The sequence below is a fragment of the Cibotium barometz genome, chromosome 63, assembly GCF_041138505.1.
Source record: "Cibotium barometz isolate CiBa-2024 chromosome 63, ASM4113850v1, whole genome shotgun sequence".
Lineage (NCBI taxonomy): Eukaryota > Viridiplantae > Streptophyta > Polypodiopsida > Cyatheales > Cibotiaceae > Cibotium > Cibotium barometz.
This window is the reverse complement of record NC_141108.1, coordinates 16,122,323-16,150,161: the sequence shown is the minus strand read 5'-3', so window position 1 is coordinate 16,150,161 and position 27,839 is coordinate 16,122,323. Positions and strand designations below refer to the sequence as shown.

The following is a 27,839-nucleotide window of genomic DNA, read 5'->3' as shown; positions in this document are numbered from 1 at the left end:
TGCAGTGTGAACTGAGGGGTTCAAGTTGTGTTGATGCCATAATGGACCACCCCTATGCCCTTTCAGCATGGGTAGGATGCTTGATTCTGCTTCGATACTTTGCCCGTCCACACCGGGCAGTCTCATGGGACGACAGGTAATTGAAGGTGAGATTTTTGTTGAGTTCTATAGATGCCTTTATAGCAGCTGTTGCCTCTGTTGCCTCCACAAGGTCACCCTTTTTCTCTGGTTGACAGCTTATTGTCGCCTTCACTTTGTTGGCCACGAGGTGTAAGTTGCCACTTGTCAGCAGTGTAGTGCATTGCTGGAGTCCCAGTGCCGTGGTAGTACGTATGGTTCTGGATTACGGCTGTTTAACTGAGGGCCGACCCCACACTGGCTCCATTACCTTGAGGGTGATAGTGTGGGCCATGGGGATCGGGGCCAGTCCCCTCTCAAGGCTGTGAAGAGGCCAATGGCATGGGCTAGGCTTGGATCATGATAGGATACCTGCAGTAGAGGCTGGCTAGGCTTCTGTGATCTCTCCACACGGCAGTTTTCAGATGAGAGATGATAACAGCCTCACAGCTGGCACATTTGGCATGCCTGATGTAGGGAGAGTGGAGGGGACACCTACCCACTTTTGTCGGAGTCTGTGGGGGCTATATGTCAAGATCTTATTTACGCTTTGCCTATAGGAGTGGTTTTAGGCAGCCCTGGTTCTGTACATGAGCTGAAGGGAGTCATTTATGCTTGTCTGGAGCCTGGGCCCTCTCTTCACTGGAGCCTTAGTTTAGCTTTGATGGTGTTACAAGTCTGCATTGCGGCTTTTATCCCTTCCTTTGGTATGTAGGCTCATCCCTTCAATTTATTAGCTTATTTGATTCTACTTGTTTTTAGTAATAGGTGTTTTTTGGGGGCGAAAATATAAAGAGCTGCACTGTTGCAAGGATGCACCTATGATTTGCTTTAGTATATGGAAAGGTGGGAATGCTTTCCCTTTCTTGGGTTCTGGTTTTGTCATGCATGCTGTATGCCTTTCATGATTTTTGGGAAGCTGTAAGTTTTCACTGACAGGTAGTGTCCTACTTTACAGAAACCAAAGCCAATCGACTGGGACTTCTACAGAGCGAGATTGAACCCTGGGATTGTGGATATGTTCCAGAAATCTTATGAGTGTAAGTATCAGCCTCTGAGAACCTTGCATGTGTATTCACTCTTGCTTTAAAATCAAACCACCTCGCATCTGAGAACCTTGCATGTGTATTCACTCGTGCTTTATAATCAAACAACAGAGACAAGCAAAATATATTGGGCTTAGGTGTTTATTGATCCATTACTGTGTGAATATGGAGACGCACTTACAGAGACCTCCACACTTCTACTTTGCATACATTTATATAGGTGTGAAAGAAAATGCATGTTGTACACGTGTGTGCGAGAGCGAGCGAGAGAGAGAGAGAGAGAGAGAGAGAGAGAGAGAGAGAGAGTTCTATTAATGTCTACAAAAGACCAAAAGGGTTTATGAGACCAAAAGTGCTACAATGAGTCCATGAAGTGACTGAATCATGGAAAAACCTTAACTAGAGCTGAAAGAAAAAACAGCCATATAAGTGCAGGTGGTACAATGCTACAACGGTACAATGTGAGGGGATTAAAGTGGGTCCTTGACATCTATGACTGTATAGAGGCTCTTCACTTCACTGCCTGTGTCTCCGGAGGATCTCTCGGATCTGCAGCTGTCTGTCGGTTGGAGCATCTCCTCGGTCGCTGCACTGCCCAGGGAGACGCCCGGGAGGCAGGGTGGCACCTGTAGCTCATGGACTGTCAGTGTGTGCTGCCTGATCCATCAAATAGGGGCACCTGGGTCAGTAATCTCTTGTGGTCTTTGGTGGGGGCCCCCATCTTGGGTTGGATGAGTGTTTTTGGAACTTTGATATGTGATTTTAGAAATGGATTTCCTTGAAAATACATGAATAAATATTTGTGTGTATATCTATATATTTATCCCCACTCCCCTCCAAAGAGCCCGGGCCCCGCATTGTGGGGAGAGGAAGTGGCACATCAAATCCCCTCCCCGGCCCTCCCTGTGAGGTCACGGGTGTCGCATCTTGGTGCCTACGGCTTTGGGAGCTCCTTCGAGTATTCAGCCAGACTGGGATTCTCTTGCAGCAGATTGATGGTACCTCCGCTTTTGCCCCTCACTGGCAGGATCAGGGGATCTTGACCACCTTGGCCTTGACCCACAACCTCTACCTCTACCTCTACCTAAATTAGAGTAGAAGGCGTGTTTTGATAGGTTCTTGCTTTGTGAAGAAGAGTCCTCACCCATATACTTTTCTTCTATGATCGCATCAGCATAGACACCAAATCTCGAAAGTTGGGAACATTCTCTCTAACTGCAATGGAGGTCTTGAATGGCTTGTACTCTTTGCCAAGCCCATTATTCAAATATACAATCATTAAATTATCATCTTTCATTGATACATTGATAGACCCTAGGTATTCAACAATGCCCTTGATCTTTAAAGCATACTCATTGTGATAGACATGCTTTTCTTTTCCACAGTATGCAGCTCTTATTTGAGCTGCAGTTTCCTTACCTTTGTATTAGTTTGAAACATCTGTATCAGGTTCTGTCATTCAACTAATACTGGAGTGTTGGCATCCTATATATGTGTCCTATCATTGTGTCTATGACACTGATTGAAAGCAATACATGACTTTCCTTGCACCACCCTGATTCCAATTCCTTGAATGCCTTTATATCCACTAAGGATTTGATATTTGTCGTACATCGTGACCCAATTGTAATCCTCAGTCCAGGATATGTCAAGCATGAGCTACGTAGGTCATTCCTCAGCCTTAGATTGTCAGTCATTTAAGTCCCTTAACCCAGTTGGAGAGAATCATTCATGCATATAGAAGTTAGTAGAAGCCTTAGGGTTTGCATTTTGCATTTTGCATAACATTCATCCCATATGCATATAGACCATCTAGACCATTGCAGAAGCCTCAGAATATCATCCAATATTTTTTCCATAATTTATAGCATTTATATGGCATTTTTACCATATTATTACCAACATTATCCATTTATGCAAGACATGTTGCAGTTGGCCAGCTATCAGCCAGCCGACCAGCTCATGAGAGGCATATAAATAGCTCAGCCTTGCATTCATTCATATCATCTCATATTCATTGGAGTCTAGTGTTTCCCTTCAGCACAAGGAGCATCAACGCATGAAGCATTCAGCCCTTCATCATCAAAATGCAACATCCATAGCATTCAGCCAGTCAAAGCACATCAAAACCTTGCATGTTTAGCATCCATACATATCATCGTTTTGCTACAGCCCTCTTAGTGAAGGTAAAACGCATTCATTCATTCATTTTCAGCATATACACACAACCTAGTACAGTCCCAATCAGCCCCTTCTCTTAGCCTCAGATTTGCAGTCTTCCTACATTCCATTGGAAGAGTGCATAGGCTTGAGATCAGTCATTATTGGTGCTTCTACAGCTGTGTAAAGTTCAGCCCGACTCTTGGTCTTTCAAAGGTCTTGTGTTGGCTTATCTACAGTTCCAAGACAGTCCTAAAGTCATTCTCTTCAAAGATAATAAAGCAAATACTCCTAGCAATAGGAGGGGGCCCTTCAGTGGGTAATTTGGGACCCAATAAGGTGTACAGATCTCTCTCTTGCTCTCCTCTTAAAGTTTGAAGTGATAAAGTGGATTGCTAAAGACTTGCGAAACTCAGGATAAAGAAGGCGGTGTGAGACTTTGTGTGACAGGATCCTTCATTACGCATAATTCCGTTGCATGTTACACCGCATCCTATCCTTGGATGGTCATACTTCACTCTGGCATGACCTCCGACCTCAGTAACATGTCTATAGAGGAGATAGTACGCATCAGTAGGAAGACGTCTCTCCCGAAGGAGACCTTGCTCTTCCTCCTCCTATAGCTACCATAGCGTCTCCAATTCTTGGAGGTAACAACATTAAAACCCACTCCTCCAGTTACCTCCAACTTCATCACCCTCTTCTTTTAGATGAAACAACAAAGATGAGAGGATGAAGCTATACGGCGGGAAGAAAAAGCAGACAGATGAGACTATGAGGAAGGCCAACGCAGGCTTGAAGAAGATAGGCTGAACTCCCCACTCGGGGGCACCAACGAGAGCTCAATCGATAGCGCATGTTACTTGAACACCAACGGAAAAAGGAGGCCTTGTATCTGAAATATCAGTACCTCTCTTCAGTTTTTCCACCCATAGGTGCCACCAGCCAGAATCTCGCGACATCGACAACTGTCATCCGAGCTCAACCGAATTTTAGTAAGTATGATCGTAAGTGATCATTTAGTTGTCAATCGATTTATTCACTAGTTTAATGCTTATTTTTCATTGGCAAAGCTAACAGATTCTCAAGACAAAGTCCACGTAGCGGCTCCCCACCTCATGGGTGTGGAGTCACTTGGTGGCAGCATTGGTCTAGTCTCCATATAGGACCACATCACAGGTGTCAACTTTTTGCTGGGATACCGTTGTCCATGACCTGAAGACAAAATTTCTCCCTCCCCAGTATTTGACCAACCTGGCTTATGTGTTCTATGGACTTAGATAGAACGTCACCTGTGCTTCAGTTTTCCGGTAAGGTTATAACTTTAGCACAACAGTTAGAGTTATGGGAGCAGGCCAAAATGGATCTAGTCATTCGTGGATTAGATCCTAACATCCGGTTCACAGTTCGTAACTTTGAACCCAGCACATATGACTAGGCTTTGATTCTTGCTCAAAATGAAGAAATGAGGATGAACGGAGGCAAGCCAAAACAACAACAGTCTAGTACCAAACCCCAACCGGGGAAGGGTACTCCATCTTCTAAAGACGCTAAGCCAGACAACAAGTTCAAGAGGTAAGGAATCCAAGCTTAAGAAAACCCTTGAGGAAAAGACTAAAGCAGGCATCACTGGAGGCCATATTCCTCCAGAGGAGCAAAGGAAGTATCAGTTAGAAAATTGATGTTTCTTCTGTCATGCTATTGGGCATGGTAAGAAGGATTGTCAGAAATGGCAAGCGGAGTAAGCCTCCAAAGAGCCTTTTGTCATAGTTGCCATAATATCTTCCGCTCCTCCAGAACGGTCTGCCACCACCAATGTGGTTAAGCTCTTACTCGTGCCCATAGCAATTTGGAGTTGCTGAAGCCTCGAAGAGTAGGTTTGCTTACATATTTATTGTGGTTGAGAGGCTAGTGAGAGTCCAACCAAGGTGGTTCCAAACGTAGTGAACAATACGTACAGTACGTTTGGAAAATGTGCTGAAAAGATTCCAAGCGTAGTGAACGTTGTGCCCCGATATATATACTTATAAACTTTTGAAATATGAAGTTTGAAGATTCATCAATGAACATTACAGCACTTACTAATACTATACAACCTTTAATTTCAATTTTGTACAACCTTTAATTTCAATTTTGCACAACTTACAACTTAGTAACTTACAAGTCACAAGTGACAATGGCAAATGCAAATATCAATAATCAAATAAAATAATTAAACAATGAACATAAATGAAAGTGAGATGGATCATGGATAAATGATAAATCTGAAATCATAAGATTGTAGATATATGTCATACAATGATACATGAACGATGATTCCTAGAGGCTAGTCAAAAAAAAAAAACTAGTAACTATAAACTATAGTAGCATCTAGCTACTCATCTAAACCAGATGAGGACTCTAAAGAAACATCTCCATCCGTCAACATGTTGCCATCCGAGTCATAGTCAGGCTCTCTGACCATCGGCATTGCAAGAATGGTGTCACTCGTATCTATGGGCCCCTCATCTAAGGGATGATCATCATCATCATGTGCAAGAGACTCGTGCTGCTGAGCTATTTGAGCGCGGCCTCGTCCTCGACCTCGCCCACCACGACGGCATCGACTACCTGGACTGTTAGTAGAAGCTCCATGAGCATCAGCATCTAGAATTTTCATGACTCTGTGAAAATGGAACAGCACAAGTGTGGGCATGGTGGTTGCAGAGCAAAATAAATATTAAATGATTCATATTTGGGGTGCCCGGACAAAGAGAATGATGTGTGGACATCTTCAGGTGTGAAGGGGGACCAGAACATTAATGAAATTTAATGTTTTATTCATGGGTGGCCCCTAGGCCTTAGTGGCCCTAGGAAACTTTAATAAACATTAAAGTTTGGGCCCTAGGATATTTTTGGAGAGAGAGAACTCCACTTTTGGAGTTACACGTTTCTCTCTCTCTCTCTCTCTCTCTCTTTTGGGGAAGCGTGGAAGTTTTCATGCGTGGAAGAGAGGAGAAGCAAAGTCGACTGCATAGTTGCTTGCTGTTGGTGTTTGGCTGCGTACAGAATTTCCCTATCAAACAGGCCGTACAGACCCAAGGGCTCCAGGCCGTACAGAGCTGGTGACGGCTGTGGATGCAGGCGGCGCTGACGACCAGAGTGCAGGCGGCTGCAGTTGCAGATTCAGGTGGCGCAAGCAGGTATAGCTGTAGTAGGTACAGTCCACGTGGCAGCTGTACGACTACAGGTACAGGTGTACGGACAGGTACAAGTTCAGGCGGCACTGGTACAGTCTGCGCTGGCAGGAACAGACAGCAGGCGACTGCTGTGTAGGTACTGATCTGTACTGTACAGGCAACTGCAGAGACTGCACGGACAGGTACAATAGGGTTTTACTGACCTGTACGGATAGGTATAACTGTTCTCAGTTCTGTTCAGACCTGCACAGTAGTGGGTGGTGCTTTTTCAGCTGCAGACGGTGCTTTATCAGAGTATATTTGGTGCGACAGTTAGGTGGTTGTAGGGGGAAGAGTACAGACAGTCTTTGTCAAGTACAGACTGGTACGAACTGTCCTCACGAGTGCAGAACCACGCACTGATTTGGTAAGCTTTGAACTTGTCCATCTTTCTTTCTTTCCATTGGCTTATGTCTGCTGCAGAGTTGTGTTATCTGGCCCCTTGTGAGAGGAGGGGTATGGCAGATTGAAAGGGACTGGACAGTGGATGTATGTTTGCACCGAGTTGTGAAACCATGTTCATGGGATATGCCAGATGTGTGCTCAAGGCTGCCCGGCTGAATTGTCTTGGTTGATCAGAGGGAAGCACATAGTGTTGCTTTTGTGGGACACAGATCTATGTGTGAATCCTCTGTGCTAAGAGGTCTTGTGGGCTGCCAGATTGGTCATACAGGTGTATTCTCTTGGCTGGTTTTGTTGTACTTAGGTTTACATCTCATTGAATTTGAATAAAGAAATACCGAAAGGGGCGTCAAGCTTTGGGGCCAACAGGTGTCGTTCTCATTTCAGTTTTGGGGCACTCTAGCTCCAATTAAATTTGTTTTTATATTTGGACTACAAGTGGAAGGGTGACTGCTAGTCTACCGCACTTTGGTTTCTACCAGAGGCCGGTTTCAAGGTTCCGTTTGCCGGGACCCATCATCAACTTTCTTAAGGGGGTGAGCTCGTGGTTGACTCCAGGAAAGTCATCGCTGAAAAATTCAGCAACATGTCTGATACAGAAGACGAATATTTTTATCAAGAAGAGGAAGAGCAAGAGACCTCTCCTGAGAGAAATGAATCTGAGGATATTCTTGCAGGAGAACAGGCTGCAGATGATGAGCAATATGAGGATGTAACACAGCCAGAAGATATGCCTAGTAAAGAGGAAGATGATGCTCAGTTTAAAAATCGTTTGGCTGGTGTTATGGATGTGTTTATGCAGCTCACACAAAGTGAGAAGTTTGCTGAATTTATGAGATCCCGTTCTGAGCCTGAAAAGATTTGTGTTCCAATCTATGACTGGGGGTTATCCTCAGGGTGGCATGGGTATGCCAGGGACTTTTGGAGCTAATTTTCAGCCTGGTATGCAGGGGAATATGTATGGTGGTATGCAGTTCGGAATGCAAGGAAACATGTTTGGGGGCATGCAACCTGGAATGCATGCAATTATGTATGGGGGCATGCAACCCGGTATGTTTGGCGACGTAATGTTGACCCTATGAAGGGCATGAATGCTGGGGGTAGCAATCTTGTGAAGCCACTTCCTTACGATAATCTAACGCCTATGGGTAAGGCGAAGGATTATAAGGAAGGGGGAGTTGCTGTGAAATTTGATACATTCAGTGGGGCCAAAGATAAGTTAAAGGCACTTACCTTCTTACAGCAGTTTGATGCTGCTTTTTCTGGTGGTAATTACACAGAGTCCTCTAAGGTGAGAAAAGCTGCGACTTTTCTCAAAGGCAATGCATTGCAGTGGTGGTCTACTCTTCTTCTGCAGGGCATAGCATCATCTACTTGGGTACAATTTAAACAGGTGTTCTCTTCCGTATGGCTCACATCTATTTTTGAGGTGGATGTAATGACAGCATGGCACTAGTTGGATGTATCAAAGTGTGAGAATCTTGAAGATTATAACAAGAAGTTTTGGGAAGCTTTACTCCCAGTTACTTCTTACTGTGCAGTGCCTTTGTCTGAGCAGGTAGAGAAGTATTGTTGTGGGCTGCCTAAGGAAGTGCGTGACTATTGCATAAAGACTCGAGTAACAAACATGTCACAGATGATAGAGAATGCTATGACAGCTAATGCGTTATTCATTGGAGTCTCATATGGATTTAAAGGCAGTAAGAACTCAAGCAAGAAATCTGAAAAGTCAGCGCATGCTTCGTGTGATGCAAAAGGGTCTACAGAGACGCGGTATAAGAAGTTGCCAATGTCCAAGAGAACTTCTGAGGAGAGACAGGCTTTGAGGGATGCTCGGAAATGTTTCTACTATACAAAAGAGGGACATATGTCTTTTAATTGTCCCAAGAGAAAGTCCCAAAAGGACTCTGACAATAAAGGAGAGCCCAAGTCAAAGAAACCAAAACCTTCTGCAGGGTTAGTTCCTGATCTTGTTGGGGAACAGCCAGGTGGTGAAGAGACTGAGTTGTGCCGGGCATGGGGCAAAGTGAGAGATCAAAATGCCTTGATATACTTTGACACAGGTGCTAGAGCCAACTTTATTTCACCGGATTTGGCTGGTCGATTGGGGATTCGTGCAGAGGAGATGGGGCCGTTATATGAGGCTAACATGGCTTGTCGAGGGTATGCAGAACCCGTCACTCCTATTATTGGGAAGCTCAGGCTTCATGTTGGCCAAGGTATGGGAGGCAGCATTGGACCATGTGCAAATGCACCACAGGAGGCGGTTGATGAGATTCGGCGGGAGAACCCACGGATCTTCATCGGATCACAACTTGGTAGGGATAGTAGAGTCATCATTGAGGATGAGCAACTAGATACACCTGCGCATATGGGCCCATCAGCTGTTGGGGGGCTAGCATGTTCATATGTGGGTGGACAGATGTCACTGTCAGGCTCAGTGGAAGTCTGTGTGTGTGTGTTTGCGCGCGCGCAGTTCCATCAGTACCGGCCATCCACAGGTTCAGGTTAAGGTGCAGGTCCTAGCTGAAAGAGGGCTAGAGTAGATGATGGACAGTCTCATGTGGAGAATATTGCAACAGGTGGTAGTGCAGGACGACACCATCAGACCACTCTACGTGGTACATTGAACCAATCCTCATGGGTGAAGGAGAGGCAGCGGAAGGCAAAGATAGAGATAGAGCGCACTCTCATTGAGTGCAATATCTCTTTCAATGTCCTTCGCACAGATCAGTGGAAGAGAATGATTAAAGCCGTCTTTGATGTAGGTCCATGTGAGCACTGGACTGGATTAGACTACCAGAAGATGCGGACAACCATGCTAGAGGATGAGAAACAGTGCATAGAGAATGCACTAAAGCCAATAAGATCATCTTGGAAGAAGCATGGTTGTAGTATCATTTCAGATGGATGGAGTGATGTGCGGAGAAGACATATCATCAACATCCTTGTTTCTAGTTGCATGGGCACATATTTCTTGCGTGCAGTGGATGCAAGCAAGGCAAGGGAGAGGATCACTGCAGCATTCATCTTCCAGCACATCAGGCGGGCTATTATTGATATTGGCCCAGAGAATGTGGTGCAAGTCATTACGGACAATGCGTCCAACTGCAAGAGCATGGGAGAGATGATTGAGGCAAAGTTCCCATCCATTGTGTGGACTCCATGTGATGCACACTGCTTGGACCTCATGATGGAGGACATAGGGAAGCTTCGATGATGGGTGAAGCCGGTTGTGGATGAGGCCGACGCATCACTACCTTCTTCAGGAAGAAACACCAGGCATTATCTATCTTCTGCTCCCACTCACACTTGGACATGGTGCGACCATCCAAGATCCGATTTGCCTATATGTATCTTGTGCTTAGCAGGATACATGAGGTACAGGATACTTCGAGCCTCAGTGGTATCACCAGCATGGAGGGAGGTGCGTGATTCGACCAGCGAGCCCACTCAATACATCCAATGCAAAGTGTTGGATGAGTCCTCTTGGTTTGATATTGAGGGCTTAGCAAAGCTCCTCAAACCCATGTATATCTTCATCCGATTCAATGACATGGAGGGCTCTACATTGCGACTCCTCTATCATCATTTTCATTGGATGAGAGAGATGGTGTCGTTAGTCACCTCGTCGACTATCACTCCTACCAGGTATATCTAATATCTATTATGTAATATGATTTATGGTACGTGCTATAGTTTTGGTTATATGATAAACTTACTATTGGATATCTAATTTGAAATTTGGAATGTCAGACGTGGCGAGGTGATGGCCATTGTTGACTCGCAATGGACTTTCATGCGTCGTCCCATTCATGGGATTGCAACATTACTCCATCCGATGTTCAACAAGGTCGAGCTCCAAACAGACACGCAACTCAATTTGCTCAAGGATGCTTATGTGTCTCAAGTGCTTAGCTACGATAACATGGTGACCTTCGATGAGGAGTTGGTCGTCTACCGCAATCGGGTGGGAGTTGCCTTTGGCAAGTTGAGTGCCTCAGCAGTTCAAGGGCAGGCGAAACCACTTACGTGGTGGGACATCCATGGATACCAGGCCAAAACTGTCCAAAAAGTGGCCTTTAGACTGCTATCTCAGGTTTGTAACTTTAAAGATCTTAGTTTCTATAATGCAGCCAATGTGTAATCTTGTCTTTTGACATTTGCCAGTGCTATGTGGCATGTGCAGAGTTGCTCTGCTCGTGCATGCGAACGGAATTGGAGTGCATACTCTCTTGTGCACACCAAGATCCGTAATCGCTTGAGTACTCAACAGTTAGAGAGGTTGGTGTTTTGTCGATCCAACCTCCGTCTTTTGCGCACACTCAAGACAGCCACTGGTGTGAAGGAGGTAAATTACTTGCCAACTCGAAATGTTTATTATTAAATAATAAACTTCATGTGTAACCTCATGAGTCATGACTCATGAGTATTGACTCTTGATACGTGTTATGTGCCATGTCACATGTGGTAGGTGGATCCCTTTATCTTCGATAGGCTCCTCGCTCATACTACTGATGCGGAGGCTCAGCTTCGGGAGGACCGGTTGCGAGATGAGCAAGAGGAGATATACCGAGAGCTCCACAGAGAGCTTGAGAGCATAGATCGGAGGGTTACACATGCTCGATCACGAGCTATGAGTATTCTTGAAACCGGCCTCTGGTAGAAACCAAAGTGCGGTAGACTAGTAGTCACCCTTCCACTTGTAGACCAAATATAAAAACAAATTTAATTGGAGCTAGAGTGCCCCAAAACTGAAATGAGAACAACACCTGTTGGCCCCAAAGCTTGGCACCCCTTTCGGTATTTCTTTATTCAAATTCAATGAGATGTAAACCTAAGTACAACAAAACCACCCAGGAGAATACACCTGTATGACCAATCTGGCAGCCCACAAGACCTCTTAGCACAGAGGATTCACACACAAATCTGTTTCCCACAAAAGCAACACTCTGTGCTTCCCTCTGATCAACCAAGACAATTCAGCCGGGCAGCCTTGAGCACACATCAAGTTCGTACCAGTCTGTACTTGACAAAGACTGTCTGTACTCTTCCCCCTGCAACCACCTGACTGTCGCACCAAATATACTCTGATAAAGCACCGTCTGCAGCTCGAAAAGCACCACCCACTACTGTTCAGGTCTGAACAGAACTGAGAACAGCTGTACCTGGTCAGTAAAACCCTACTGTACCTGTCCGTACAGTCTTTGCAGTCGCCTGTACAGTACAGACCAGTACCTGCACAGCAGCCGCCTGCTGTCTGTTCCTTCCAGCGTAGACTGTACCAGTGCCGCCTGAACCTGTACCTATCCGTACAGCTGTACCTGCAATCGTACAACTGCCACGTGGACTATACCTGCAACTAAACCTGCCTGCGCCGCCTGAATCTACAACTGCAGCCACCTGCACTCTGGTCGTCAGCGCCGCCTGCATCCACAGCCGTCACCAGCTCTGTACGGCCTGCAGCCCTTGGGTCTGTACGGCCAGTACTGTACGGCCTGTTTGATAGGGCAGTTCTATACGCAGCCAAACACCATCAGCAAGCAACTATGCAATCGACTTTGCTTCTCCTCTCTTCCACGCATGAAAACTTCCACGCATCCCCAAAAGCAATGGAGAGAGAGAGAGAGAGAGAGAGAGAGAGAGAGAGAGAGAGAGAGACGTGTAACTCCAAAAGTGGAGTTCTCTCTCTCCAAAAATATCCTAGGGTCCAAACTTTAATGTTTATTAAAGTTTCCTAGGGCCACTAAGGCCTAGGGGCCACGCATGAATAGAACATTAAATTTCATTAATGTTCCGGTCCCCCTTCACACCTGAAGATGTCCACACATCATTCTCTTTGTCCGGGCACCCCAAATATGAATCATTTAATATTTATTTTGCTCTGCAACCACCATGCCCACACTTGTGCTGTTCCATTTTCACAGGGTCGTGACATACCCCCCTCTTGAAAAATGGGAAGCGTCCTCGATTGCATTCTGGTGATACAGCAAAATATCCAAAGTGAAATATACAAGATCAGCGTCCCAATCTCTCTAAGCCATGCATATGTAACAACATTTATTGCAAACCAATGGCGTAGTAATAGTCCAAGTTGTATACCACTGTGAACCATACACAACCACAACATCCAATGTGACTAGTACACATATATCATAGAAGTCCCATAAACAGATGTACTGTCAGCCATCAGTACTTCGGATGAGACAAAAACTGCACCAAGCGACCTCTAGATGTCATCTGAGCCTGTCTGTATCAAGGGAGTGGAGGTGCTACCCCCCTCTTGAGCATCAGGCAATGCTCCAGACCCATGCTCTGCTGAACCTGAATGAGCCGTAACAAGAGTCGGCTCCAACTCAAAGGCATCGAGATAAAGCTGCAAAACCTGAGGTGAATCTGTTAAGTCACCTTCCTCCATCCACTTCGCATCCATCGGTGAATAGTTCTTGAACTTCACAAGATAGCGAAGGGAATGAAACGGGAGGCGGACGCGTGTATTGGAATCGTATAAATGTGAACAAGATTCTGAGCACTTAACAATTGAGCATTACAACCACAAAGCTGAAAATGACAGTACACCACATAAAGGGGCCGATGATAGGCTGACCCCCCCCCTTTAGGTTATATTACCAAAAGAGTCTGCAAAGTACAAGATTATGGGTGCCTGGGGATTCACCACCAGCCTGCACCTGATTCTTCCAAATACATCATGTATGAATACATCTCAAACAAGAGAATCTGTAGGTACATCCGCCCTACACACAGGTACATCCGCCCTGCATAAGCCTCTTCACAGGTACATCCGCCCTGCACAAGAGTATCACAATCCTCACAGGTACTCCGCCCTGCACAAGATGTAAATGGATCTTTAGGCCCTGTTTCCACGCGAGAAACTGATCCAGAAACCTGTGTTCTCCGCGAGCAAGTGTCCCCAATGCTTGCCCTAAGCACCTGTTATACCAGGAAACCTTGAGACACATCCATGCTCACATATTCCATTGCTGTCCGGCCTGTTTTGTGCAATAACCAGTCCAAAACAGCAACTTTCTATCGCGAGAATTCCACCTGTAATGGGTCCTACAGCCTTGTGGAGGTCCCTAGAGCTGTCCTGTACTGTCCAAGTTGACTTTGGACACCTGTAACCAGCCCAAAACTCGCAATAACCAGAAATTACAGGTCTGAAATTTACCAACCAGCCCTTTAGAAGAGTGTGGGGATCGATATCCAAGCTTGTGTGAGTCCGGGAAGCAAGCAACCAGCCCTGTAGCAACTCCAAAAGCTTCAACCAGCTCTCCAATGTGTTGAATCCTGAATAAAACAGCCCAAAAGGCCTCTTGAAGGAGGCGCCTTTCTCCAGTGCCACCTAAGGGGCTTGGTGGGTACACATAATGGCTGACAAGTGTCCCCATAAGGTGTCTAGGTAGGTGTCCAGCCCATAGTGCTCCATTTGTCCTGTTTGTATAAGTTTAGGTCCAACCAAATGGGAAATGGCCATAAGCTGTCCGGACTTCATTAATTTTGGTCCAACCAAATGCGAACGCATTATAAGTTGTCCGGCCACTTATTAATGAGTGTGTACCTGCAAACCAATAAACTTTAGTAGTAAATGAAATAAGCTGTAAATTGAGTGTGGACGCACTTACCACCTGCAAAACCCATAAGCCCACAGTTTTAGGCCCAGACAGGAGTGCACACACGCGTCCACAAGGTGCCCGGGCGTCCCCGGTCCCTCGGACTTCACAAGCCAAAATAACAAGCATTGTCCAGGCAGCAAGACAATGTCACACAAAGTAAAATAAAGTTATGGCATGCATCATTTATGCATTGTGCACATGTAAACTTGGAGAACCACCTATCATCATTCTTGTACTTGAAAATATTCCGCCTGCCATCATAACACACCATGTGTGCATGGCCGGAATCCACACGGGCACCGCCCGAAAGTCCACAAATGTCCTGCCATGTCCTTGGACTCATATGCATCCACTCATATGATCCATACACATGACCAGGTATAATACATACATGCATCCACATGTTTCTAGGCCTGACACGCATCCGCATGTCCCTAGAATATAGGGGTTTGTGACATCTCCCCGGCTTCTAATCAGTTGACCGCAACTGAAAAGCCTCCAGATAGGCCTTCAAAAGATCTGGGTAATCCTCGAAGTAGGCCTCATCCATCCATTTCGCATCCAAAGCTGAATAATTCTTGAACTTCACAAGGTACCTACGAACAAGTTTGCCTCCCGCAAGCTTTCGTTCCTTGTGAAAAACAATCTGTTCAGGTTGAAGAATCTCTTCCAGCTCATCCACCTCGGGTGGGTCTTCCAAAACCGGGTCAAACGGTGTCGGTCCCACATAAGGCCTCAATAGGCTCACATGAAAAGCATTATGCATGTTCCAATGATCTGGGAGTACAAGCCGAAATGCAACATCATTGATCTTCTCCAAGATCTGAAAAGGTCCATAGTACCTGTTGGAAAGTTTAGGGTACTTTCCCTCTTTTCCTGGCCTCTTCCGAAGGCGTGCCTTTTCAAATTTCAGCAAGACCCAATCACCTTGTTTGAATTGTACATCCCTTCTATGCTTATCAGCTGCCTTTTTATTCTTGGTTTGAGACCTCTCTATGGCTGTCCGTACCTGTGCAAATGCAGTATCCAAGTCTCTGACATACTCATCTGCCGCAAAAATTTCATCCTTTGTACGAAGGATGGGTGGTAGTACCACCTTGCCATAGATAACCTCAAAGGGCGCCTTGCCCGTAGAAGTATGTACCGTATTGTTGTAGGCAAACTCCACAAGTGGTAAATACTTCTCCCAATCCGATTTGCGGTCGGATACATAAGATTTCAGTAAGTCGAGGACGGCTGAATTTGCTATTTCACTTTGCCCATCTGTCTGTGGATGGTAAGCTGATGAAAAGTTCAGCTTTGTACCCATATTGTCAAACAATGCGCGCCAAAATAAGCTTGTGGTTCTAGGATCTCTATCCCCCACAATAGATTTAGGCATGCCATGGTGTTTGAATATCTGTGCCAAAAACATCCTAGCCATATGATCTGGCTTTATTGTCTTGCGCACGGGAATGAAATGTGCCTGCTTGCTAAACCTGTCAATAATGGTCCAAATAGCATCATTTCCCTGTGGCGTCCTTGGCAAATCCATAATGAAATCCATAGCAATGCTTTCCCATGGTTCATTTGGTATAGGCAAAGGCTGAAGCAATCCAGGTGCTTTATGTCTGTCAAACTTGACCTTTTGACACACCATACATTCACGTACATATGCTTCAATATCCTTGCGAATATGTGGCCAAAAGAAATACCTCTCCAAAGCTTGTGTTGTGGCCAAAATGCCTCTATGACCTGCATATGGAGGAGCATGACACTCATCCATAACCTTATGGCGAAGGTTCTTTACCACACACATACGATTTTGCATCATGAGATATCCATCTCTTATGACATAAGATGGGACAGCAATACCCTCTTGCAAATCAGCCCATACATGTGCAAAAACCTCATCCAAATGATAAGTATTACGCATATCCGATAAGTCCTCATGGTATGCAACTGTAATAGCATGAAGCTGTGGTCGTCTAGATAAGGCATCCGCCACCACATTCTTTTTCCCTGGAGTATGTAAAATCTGAAAATGAAACATTGAGAGGAAATTTGCCCATCTCATATGCTTCTCTGAGAGCTTACTTTGAGTCAAAAAGTATCTCAAACTTTGATGATCAGTTTTGACCATAAAATCAGCCCCTAAAAGATAGTGTTTCCAAATAGTAAGGGCATGAATTACAGCCAACAACTCCTTCTCATAAACCTGTAAGTGAAGCTCTGCATGTTGCAAGCGTCTGCTCTCATAGGCAATGGCATGTCCTTCTTGGTTCAAAACAGCCCCTATGCAGTCCCCACTTGCATCACATTCCACAACAAAAGGTTTGTGCAAATCCGGAATAATGAGTACCGGTCCCGAGATGATTGCACTCTTCAACTTTTGAAAGGCATCTCTCTTTTCTTGTGTCCATTTAAAGATTGCTTTCTTCTTGGTTAAGTCATGTAACGGAGCGGCAATGAAAGCAAAATGCTTGACGAACCTCCTGTAGTAAGCACATAAACCAAGGAAGCTCCTCACTTCATGGACTGATTTCAGCTCTGGCCATTCTTGGATGGCTTGTATCTTTGCAGGATCCATGCGCACACCATCCTTTGATACAATATGACCAAGATAGTGAATTTCTGGGAGAAAGAATTCACTCTTTTTTGCATTTATGTAGAGCTGATTTTCCTTAAGCTCTTTAAACACAATAGCCAGGTGCTCACGATGTTGGACTTCATTCTTTGAGAATACAATAATGTCATCAAAGAATATACCTGTGAACTTTCTATGCTTTCTGAACACCCTGTCCATCATCCTGTTGAAGGTAGCGGGTGCATTTGTAAGACCAAAAGGCACCACCAAAAACTCATAAAGGCCAAAGGCTGTTCTAAATGCAGTCTTGTGAACATCTTGAGGTGCCACTCTCACTTGATGATACCCACTCTTGAGGTCTATTCGGCTGAAACATGCCGAACCTTCAAGCTTGTCCAAGATGTCATCAATGCGCGGAATCGGAAACCGATTCTTGATGGTTATCTTATTGAGGGCACGGTAATCAACACACATCCTGTAAGTACCATCCTTCTTTTGAACAAGAAGTACCGGCGAGCAATATGGCAAGGAACTAGGCCGAATCAAACCCTTTTCCAAAAGTTCATTCACCTGAGCCATAATCTCTTCTTCTTGACTAGCACTCACCCTGTATGGTGGCCTATTAGGTGGAGAGCTACCGGGAATTAGATCTATGCAATGATCTTCCGGCCTCTCTGGTGGCAACCTTGCTGGCAAAGCATTTGCAAAACAATCTTTGAACTCATTCAAAAAGTTAAGCTTGTCTTGATCTAATGCACTAACATCAACACTAGAATGTTCAATGGTATCACGTACAAAAACCAAGTAAGAACAAGCTGATTTCTTTATTGCCTTATTAATTTGTACATGGCTTACAAGAGGTATGGTACTTCCAGTAGTACCAGCATCTATAGAGTGCTCACGGCCTCTATGTACAAAGCTGATTTTCTTCTCTTTGTAAGCCTTAACAGGCTCTAAACGGTGATGCCAAGGCATCCCCAACAAAACATCACAACCTGTAAGAGGAGCCACTAGAAAGCTCTCATAGTCGAGGTAGTCCTGTATTTGTACACGGAGCTTACCAATGACCGGAGCTACATCAACCTGTTTGCCCTCAAAGGCGGCATCTGCATTCATTTGCATTCCCATGTCTTCCACATTGAGACCTATGGCGGCAGCCATCTGTACGGATATAAAGTTATCTGTGGAAGCATCATCAAAAAGAAACAAAGCGGGCTGATCCTTCAATTTGCCCCAAGCCTTGCATATGACTCTACTCTTGGGCTCATGCCCTGTATTACCCTGCACATCGGGTACAACATTCAAAAGAGGCTTTTCCACATTAGGCTCAGCATTCTTAGGATTCTGTGGGCATTTAGGATATATATGATCTTTACTGCCACACTTAAAGCATTTTCCAGCCTTCCTGTACTCTTCCAATTGCTGTTTTGAGAGCCCAAAATTGTGGCGTTTACCCCCCGGCTTCTTTTTGGAGTCATCCTTTGCATCTCGGCCATCTTTGGGAGCATTCTTAGGTGGCTGTCCACCCTTTTTCTGGTCATAACCAGCCCTGAATTTGCTCTTGTTTTGACCTGCAAATGGCTTATTTGTGGGTGCTTTTATGTGCAAGTTCTCCGCAATCATGGCTGAGTGTATAAGCTCTTGTATGGTCTTATTTGGGTACACTCCCAAGCTTTGTTGGATGATGTGATGGAGCCCCGATTCAAACTTTCTCTTCTTCTCCTCCTCTCCAATCTTCATGAAGGGAGTAACCTTGAGAAGGACTTTCCAAAACTTTGCTATGTATGAAGCAACGGACTCTCCCTCATCTTGGGACAGCCAATCCCACTCCTTGCGTACATCCTTTGCAAAGTTTGGTGGTAAGAATTGATCATAAAACTGAATTTTGAAAGAAGACCAAGTTGGGGCAGCACTTCCATCAAGTATTTTTGCAAGCCACCAATCATTTGCCGTATCCTTGAGATGCATTCCCACATGCCTGAGCATAGACTTTTCCGAAAAGTCTTCATTGCAAAAAGCTATCTCAAACTGTCTGATGAAAGCAAGTGCTTTGGTAGAGTCCATCCGTCCCTGAAAGTTTTCAAACTTTACATCCTTGTCACCGGACTTGAACTCTCGAGGCTTCTTCCTTCTATATGCATCCCTATGTACATCCTGTTCATCTGCATGATGATGATGCCGCGATGAAGATTCACGATCCCTCTTCGTTCTCTCTTGAGCCACACTCTCCAAATGAGTGGAAAGCTCAACACGAGAACGGACATGTCTTCTTGGAGCAAAGCGGGAATGAGTAGAGGATCCCTCATCCTTACTCTTCTCTTGACCTGCATCAAGCCTAGCACCAGGGACTCTTGTCCTTTCAGCATTTGGCACTTGCTGTGCTCTTTCTGCTTGTTGTGCATCATATGCATCACCACGGGCAGCCATGAGGAGTGGCTTCTTGAAAGCCAAACTACCATCTGCTTCAGTGTATACATCACCCTTAACCATTAGGTATGCAAGTGCAAGCTCTCGGGGTTTCTCAACATCCATTTCCTTTGCAATTGCTTCAAAAGTGACTTCATGGACTGAAGCCTTTGCCTTCGCAGCCAACACCCTTTGTACATCCGGGTCATTTTTCAATGACCTAAGCTCTTCGGTTTCAGCCCTATAGCGTCGCACTTGACGCCTCAAAGATTCCAAATCAGAATGCATAGTGTCATGAGTACCTGCATCTCCATAGACATCATTGCCTGCAGCATCTCTTGCATCCCTTGTACCATGAAGTTCATGGTCCTGTGTGTTCTCCACACTGTCAGAAATGTGGCTGTCCATGACACTCAAATCAGGTCACCACTTATGATTCCAAGCCTCAAACCGTTTTCCAATGAGGGGAAAAACTTAGCTCTGATACCAATGAAACGGGAAGCGGACGCGAGTATTGGAATCGTATAAATGTGAACAAGATTCTGAGCACTTAACAATTGAGCATTACAACCAGAAAGCTGAAAATGACAGTACACCACATAAAGGGGCCGATGATAGGCTGACCCCCCCCCTTTAGGTTATATTACCAAAAGAGTCTGCAAAGTACAAGATTATGGGTGCCTGGGGATTCACCACCAGCCTGCACCTGATTCTTCCAAATACATCATGTATGAATACATCTCAAACAAGAGAATCTGTAGGTACATCCGCCCTACACACAGGTACATCCGCCCTGCATAAGCCTCTTCATAGGTACATCCGCCCTGCACAAGAGTATCACAATCCTCACAGGTACTCCGCCCTGCACAAGATGTAAATGGATCTTTAGGCCCTGTTTCCACACGAGAAACTGATCCAGAAACCTGTGTTCTCCGCGAGCAAGTGTCCCCAATGCTTGCCCTAAGCACATGTTATACCAGGAAACCTTGAGACACATCCATGCTCACATATTCCATTGCTGTCCGGCCTGTTTTGTGCAATAACCAGTCCAAAACAGCAACTTTCTATCGCGAGAATTCCACCTGTAATGGGTCCTACAGCCCTGTGGAGGTCCCTAGAGCTGTCCTGTACTGTCCAAGTTGACTTTGGACACCTGTAACCAGCCCAAAACTCGCAATAACCAGAAATTACAGGTCTGAAATTTACCAACCAGCCCTTTAGAAGAGTGTGGGGATCGATATCCAAGCTTGTGTGAGTCCGGGAAGCAAGCAACCAGCCCTGTAGCAACTCCAAAAGCTTCAACCAGCAGCCCAAAAGGCCTCTTGAAGGAGGCGCCTTTCTCCAGTGCCACCTAAGGGGCTTGGTGGGTACACATAATGGCTGACAAGTGTCCCCATAAGGTGTCCAGGTAGGTGTCCAGCCCATAGTGCTCCATTTGTCCTGTTTGTATAAGTTTAGGTCCAACCAAATGGGAAATGGCCATAAGCTGTCCGGACTTCATTAATTTTGGTCCAACCAAATGCGAACGCATTATAAGTTGTCCGGCCACTTATTAATGAGTGTGTACCTGCAAACCAATAAACTTTAGTAGTAAATGAAATAAGCTGTAAATTGAGTGTGGACGCACTTACCACCTGCAAAACCCATAAGCCCACAGTTTTAGGCCCAAACAGGAGTGCACACACGCGTCCACAAGGTGCCCGGGCGTCCCCGGTCCCTCGGACTTCACAAGCCAAAATAACAAGCATTGTCCAGGCAGCAAGACAATGTCACACAAAGTAAAATAAAGTTATGGCATGCATCATTTATGCATTGTGCACATGTAAACTTGGAGAACCACCTATCATCATTCTTGTACTTGAAAATATTCCGCCTGCCATCATAACACACCATGTGTGCATGGCCGGAATCCACACGGGCACCGCCCGAAAGTCCACAAATGTCCTGCCATGTCCTTGGACTCATATGCATCCACTCATATGATCCATACACATGCCCAGGTATAATACATACATGCATCCGCATGTTTCTAGGCCTGACACGCATCCGCATGTCCCTAGAATATAGGGGTTTGTGACAGGGAAACTTTACCTCGTACCTTTCTTTCCTTATGTGCCAGTATCTGCTCTGGAATAAGAACCTCATCAAGTTCCTCAACTTCCGGCTGAGCCTCATCTGATACATCCTCAGGCACATCCCCACGGAAAGGTCTAAGGAGACTCACGTGAAATGCATTGTGAATCTTCCAGTGATCTGGTAGCTTCAAGCGATAGGCCACCTCACCAATCTTTTCCAATACCTGAAAAGGCCCATAATAGCGCATGCTCAACTTAGGCAATAAGCAGTCTTTACCCTTCATCTTCTTGAGTCTAGCCTTTTCAAATCGCAAAAGAACCCAATCACCCAATGCAAACTCTAAGGCACGTCTGTGACGGTCTGCTGCTTTCTTTTGCTTCTGCTGAGTTTTCTGGAGTGCCAACTTAACTCTCCGATAAGCTTCATCCATGTTTTCCACATACTGATCAGCCTCAAAGATCTTATCCTTTGTGTGCCCAGGTATAATACATACATGCATCCGCATGTTTCTAGGCCTGACACGCATCCGCATGTCCCTAGAATATAGGGGTTTGTGACAGGGAAACTTTACCTCGTACCTTTCTTTCCTTATGTTCCAGTATCTGCTCTGGAATAAGAACCTCATCAAGTTCCTCAACTTCCGGCTGAGCCTCATCTGATACATCCTCAAGCACATCCCCACGGAAAGGTCTAAGGAGACTCACGTGAAATGCATTGTGAATCTTCCAGTGATCTGGTAGCTTCAAGCGATAGGCCACCTCACCAATCTTTTCCAATACCTGAAAAGGCCCATAATAGCGCATGCTCAACTTAGGAAATAAGCAGTCTTTACCCTTCATCTTCTTGAGTCTAGCCTTTTCAAATCGCAAAAGAACCCAATCACCCAATGCAAACTCTAAGGCACGTCTGTGACGGTCTGCTGCTTTCTTTTGCTTCTGCTGAGTTTTCTGGAGTGCCAACTTAACTCTCTGATAAGCTTCATCCATGTTTTCCACATACTGATCAACCTCAAAGATCTTATCCTTTGTGTGCAAAATGGGTGGTACCTTCTTCCCCCCTTCCACAATCTCAAATGGCGCTTTGCCCGTCGAGGTATGGACAATGTTGTTATATGCAAACTCCACCAAAGGAAGGTACTTTTCCCATTGTTACTTGTGCTCTGACACATAACACTTAAGAAGATCTAACACTGTAGAGTTAGCCTCTTCCGATTGACCATCTGTTTGTGGATGAAATGAAGATGAAAACTTGAGAGTTGTACCCATGTTGTCAAACAACCCTCTCCAGAACAAACTCGTCATCCGTGGATCACAGTCACTAATGATAGACGTAGGCAAGCCATGATACTTGAAGATGTTCGCCATGAACAACTTCACCATATGATCAACTTTGATCGTCTTACGCACGGGAATGAAATGAGCCTGCTTACTGAACCTGCATATGAGAGTCCAAATGCCGTCATTGTCCGTTTGTGTACGTGGCAGATCAAATATAAAATCCATGGCAATGCTCTCCCAAGGTCTATCTGGAATAGGTAAAGGCTGTAGTAACCCTGGTGTCTTTTGACGGTCAAATTTTACCTTCTGACATACGATGCATTGCCTAACAAAAGCATCAACATCTCTTCTCAAGGTTAGCCAATAAAAGAAAGTCTCCACTGCTTTTACCGTGGCGTCAATACCTCTATGACCTGCATACGGTGGAGCATGACTGTCAATCATAACCTTGAGTCTCAATTGCCTGGTAACACAGTCTACCATGCATCAACAAAAACCCATCTCTGAGAGTATAGTGCTCATGCCGCTGACCCTCAGATATCGGATCATACAACCTTTCAAAGTCCTCATCATGGGCATACTGCTCTTTCATTTCATCAAGCTCATTGTCATGGCCCTGTGAGAATGGAACAGCACAAGTGTGGGCATGGTGGTTGCTGAGTCAAAATATTGAATGATTCACATGGGGGGGTGCCCGGACAGAGTTAATGATGTGTGGACATCCCTAGGTGTGAAGGGGGGAACTAGAACATTAAAATTTTAATTTTTATTGAAGGTTGCCCCTAGGCCTTAGTGGCCCCTAGGGAACTTTAATATTTATTAAAGTTGGGGCCCTAGGATTAATATGGGGAGGGGGCAACTCCACTTTTGGAGTGTATGCCTCTCTCTCTTCTCTCTCTCTCTCTTCTTTTTGGAAAAACGTGAAGCATATGTGCAGGAGGAAGCGTGGAAAGCAAGAGGGAAAAGTCGACTGCTGCAGAGAAGCTTTGCTACTGATTTTCTGTGCTAGAACAGGCCGTACAGCATCCGTACAGTCAGCATGTACTGTTGCAGGCAAAGGCGGCGGCTGTGGAACAGGTACAAGTTGCAACAGGCAGCTGCAGCTGCAGTATTCACGCAGTACAGGCTGGTACGATTGCAAGTACAGTCCTGTACTTCTGCAGGTACACTGTACAGTCAGAGCAGAGGCTGGACAGACCTGGTACAGGCGGCGTTGACTGACTGTACAACAGGTACAGTCGGGTACAGTAGGAGCAGGCGCACCAAAATCCTCTGGCGACAGCAGAACTGGCCGTACAGTTCTGTACGGACAGATACTGACACGTGTGCAGAGGCAGTACGGACTGGTTCTGTGCAGCTTCTATGTGCTGAACAGTCAGGTACAACATTGAAGTGGATGCAGAGAGGAAGGTCCAGACAAGTACACTCACACGTGTGAAGCAGGGTTGTTGAAACAAGTGCCTGCAAGTACAGATTGGTACCGTTACTTCCTCCGGTGCAGATCCACGAGCTGATTTTGGTAAGCTCTGCATTTGTTCATCTATCTCTCTTTCTATTGCCTTATGTCTGTTGCAGATTTGAGTTATCTGGCCCCTTGTGAGAGGAGGGGTATGGCAGATTGAAAAGGGTGGAGACAGAGATTGAACAGTGTATGTATGTATGAGCTGAGATGTTGAATCATGTGCTTGAGATATGCCAGATGTATGCTCATGGCTGCCCTGCTTAATGGTCTTGGCTGATCAAAGGGAGGCACAGAGTGTTGCTTTGAGACACAGATTTGTGTGTGAATAATCTGTGCTAAGAGGTATTGTGGGCTGTCAGATTGGACATACAGGTGTAAACTCTCGGCTGATTTTGTTGTACTCAGCCTTTCATACTTTTGAAATTGAATAAAGAAATACCGCAAGGGGCGCCAAGCTTTGGGGCCAACAGGTGTCGCTTTGTTTTCAGATTTGGACACTTTAGCTCCAATCTATTTTGGTTTTCAAATCTAGACTACAAGTGGAAGGGTGACTGCTAGTCCACCGCACTCTGGTTTCTATCAGAGGCCGGTTTCAAGGTTCCGTTGCCGGGACCATCATCAACTTTCTGAAGGGGGTGAGCTCGTGGTTGCCTCGAAGAAAGCCATCGCTGAAAAAAATTCAGCAAACATGTCTGATACAGAGGATGAGTACTTCTATCATAAAGAGGAAGAGCAAGAGACTTCTCCTGAGAGAGATGTATCTGAGGATATTCATGCAGGAGAACACGCTGCAGATGTTGAGCAATATGAGGATGTAACACAGTCAAAAAATGTACTTAGTAAAGAGGATGATGATGTTCGGTTCAAAGATCGTTTGGCTAGTGTTATGGATGTATTTATGCAGCTCACTCAGAGTGAAAGGTTTGCTGAATTTATGAGATCTCGTACAGAGCCCGAAAAGAAGAAGAAGAAGGTTCGTTCTAAGAATCTTCCCCAGGGTCATAGTGGTGCCATCCCACAGGATCCATCTCTTGGCCAGTTTCCGAATATGCAGCATGCTTATGGTGCAAACTCACAGAGTTCCTTCTTTGGACAGCCCTCAATTCCTCAGCAGAATATGCATCCAGGTTATTTTGGTGGTGGCTCGGTGTAATATACATATATATACATATATATATATATATATATATATGTATATACATACATATATATATATATATATATATATATATATATACATATATATATATACATATATATATATATACATATATATATATATATACATACATACATACATACATACATACATACATACATATATATATATATATACATACATACATACATATATATATATATACATACATATATATATATATATGTATATATGATGAATTTTTGGCCGGAATACTACCCTTCCAGTATTGATTGAGCAGCTCACAGCGCCTGCGATTTCAGCTTCTGAGGTGGGGACCGCAGTCTTAACTGATCCAGTGGTGGTTACCATAGTTCTCCCTTTTCCCTAAGAAACCCCACAATATGAGGTTCAACCAGTGAGGTGGATGTTATGACCGCATGGCACAAATTGGATGCTTCAAAATGTGAAAATTTGAAAGATTATAACAAGAAGTTTTGGGAAGCTTTACTCCCAGTGACTTCTTACCGTGCAGTGCCTTTGTCTGAGCAGGTAGAGAAGTATTGTTGTGGGCTGCCCAAAGAGGTGCGAGATTATTGTATCAAGACGAGTAACGAACATGTCACAGATGATTGAAAATGCTATGACAGCTAATGCGTTACTCACTGGAGGATCATCTGGGTTTAAAGGCAGTAAGAACTTGAGCAAGAAAGCTGAAAAATCTGGGCATGCTTCTCGTGATGCTGAAGGGTCTTCAGAGACGAAGTATAAGAAGTTGCCAATGCCCAAGAGGACTTCTGAGGAAAGACAGGCTTTGAGAGATGCTCGGAAGTGTTTTTACTGTACTGAAGAGGGTCATATGTCATTCAATTGTCCCAAGAGAAAGTCCCAAAAGGACTCTGACAATAAAGGAGAGCCCAAGCCAAAGAAACCAAAGCCTTCTGCAGGGTTAGTTCCTGATCTTGTGGGGGAACAGCCAGGTGGTGAAGAGACAGAGTTGTGCAAGGCATAGGGCAATGTTAGAGATTAGAATGCCTTGATATTCTTTGACACAGGTGCTAGAGCCAACTTTATTTCACCAGATTTGGCCGGCCGATTGGGGATCCGTGCAAAGGAGATGGGGCCATTACATGAGGCTAACATGGCTTGTCCAGGATATGCAGAACCCGTTACCCCTATCATTGGGAAGCTTCGGCTTCATTTGCAGAGTTATTTGGACAGCGAAGAGTTCTTTATCATGCCACTTGATGGTTGTGATGTTTTGTTGGGGATGCCATGGTGCCACAGAGTACATGCGGTGGTGGATACTTACAATAGGAAAATCGCTCTGACTCATAGAGGGAAAGAACATGTATTGGATGTAAAACTCAAAGGGGAATCTGTTCCTATTGTATCCGCTTCGGCGATTTCATCAGTAATAATGAAAAAGCATCTTTCTGCGTACTTGATTTATGTAAACGATGCACAAGATGATGAGTCTAAGTCTAATTTGTCTATGTTAGATAAGGACAGGACTGATTTCTTATGTGGGTTTCAAGATTGTTTTTCCGAGTCATTGCCAGGAGAACTTCCTCCTGAGAGGCCAGAGGATCATGCCATTGATCTAATTCCTGGTAGTACTCCACCGAATAGACCGCCGTACCGTGTTAGTGCAGCCCAACAAGAAGAGATTATGAGTCAGGTGCAGGAGCTGTTGAATAAATGGTTGATACAACCTAGCTCATCACCCTTTTGCTCACCTGTACTCTTGGTGCAAAAGAAGGATGGTTCTTGGCGCATGTGTATTGATTACAGGGCGCTGAACAAGAATACCATCAAGAATCGATTCCCCATACCGAGGATCGATGACATTTTGGATCGCTTACAGCGCTCCACAGTCTTTAGTCGTATTGACTTGAAAAGCGGGTATCATCAGATACGAATTAGACCCGACGATGTGCATAAGACAGCATTCCGAACCACGTTTGGATGTATGAGTTCTTGGTTATGCCCTTTGGTTTGACAAATGCACCTGCCACATTTAACAGAATGATGGATAGGATTTTCAGGCCTCATAGAGCGTTTGTGGGCACATTCTTTGATGATATGATTGTGCATTCACAAACTGAGGAAGAGCATAGAAGGCATTTGGCCATTGTGTTTGCAGAACTCAGGAACCATAGGCTGGTTGTTAATGGCAAGAAGAGTGAGTTCTTTTTGCAAGAGATACATTTCTTGGGGCATATTGTGTCTAAGCATGGAGTTCGTATGGATCCAGCAAAGGTGGAAGCAATTCTTAATTGGCCAGATTTGAGGACCGTGCATGATGTACGCAGCTTTCTAGGATTGTGTTCCTAT

General features: G+C 45.0%; 1 protein-coding gene across 1 annotated transcript in view; it reads left to right on the top strand.

Annotated features, from left to right (window-relative positions):
• The window catches only part of ATPQ (ATP synthase D chain), a 47,910-nt gene that overhangs the window by 7,526 nt on the left and 12,545 nt on the right, over positions 1 to 27,839 (top strand). Inside the window, exon 2 of the mRNA XM_086796219.1 lies at positions 1,076 to 1,157. Coding sequence (XP_086652345.1) covers positions 1,076 to 1,157 — 82 coding nt within the window. The remainder of the gene's footprint in view (positions 1 to 1,075; positions 1,158 to 27,839) is intronic.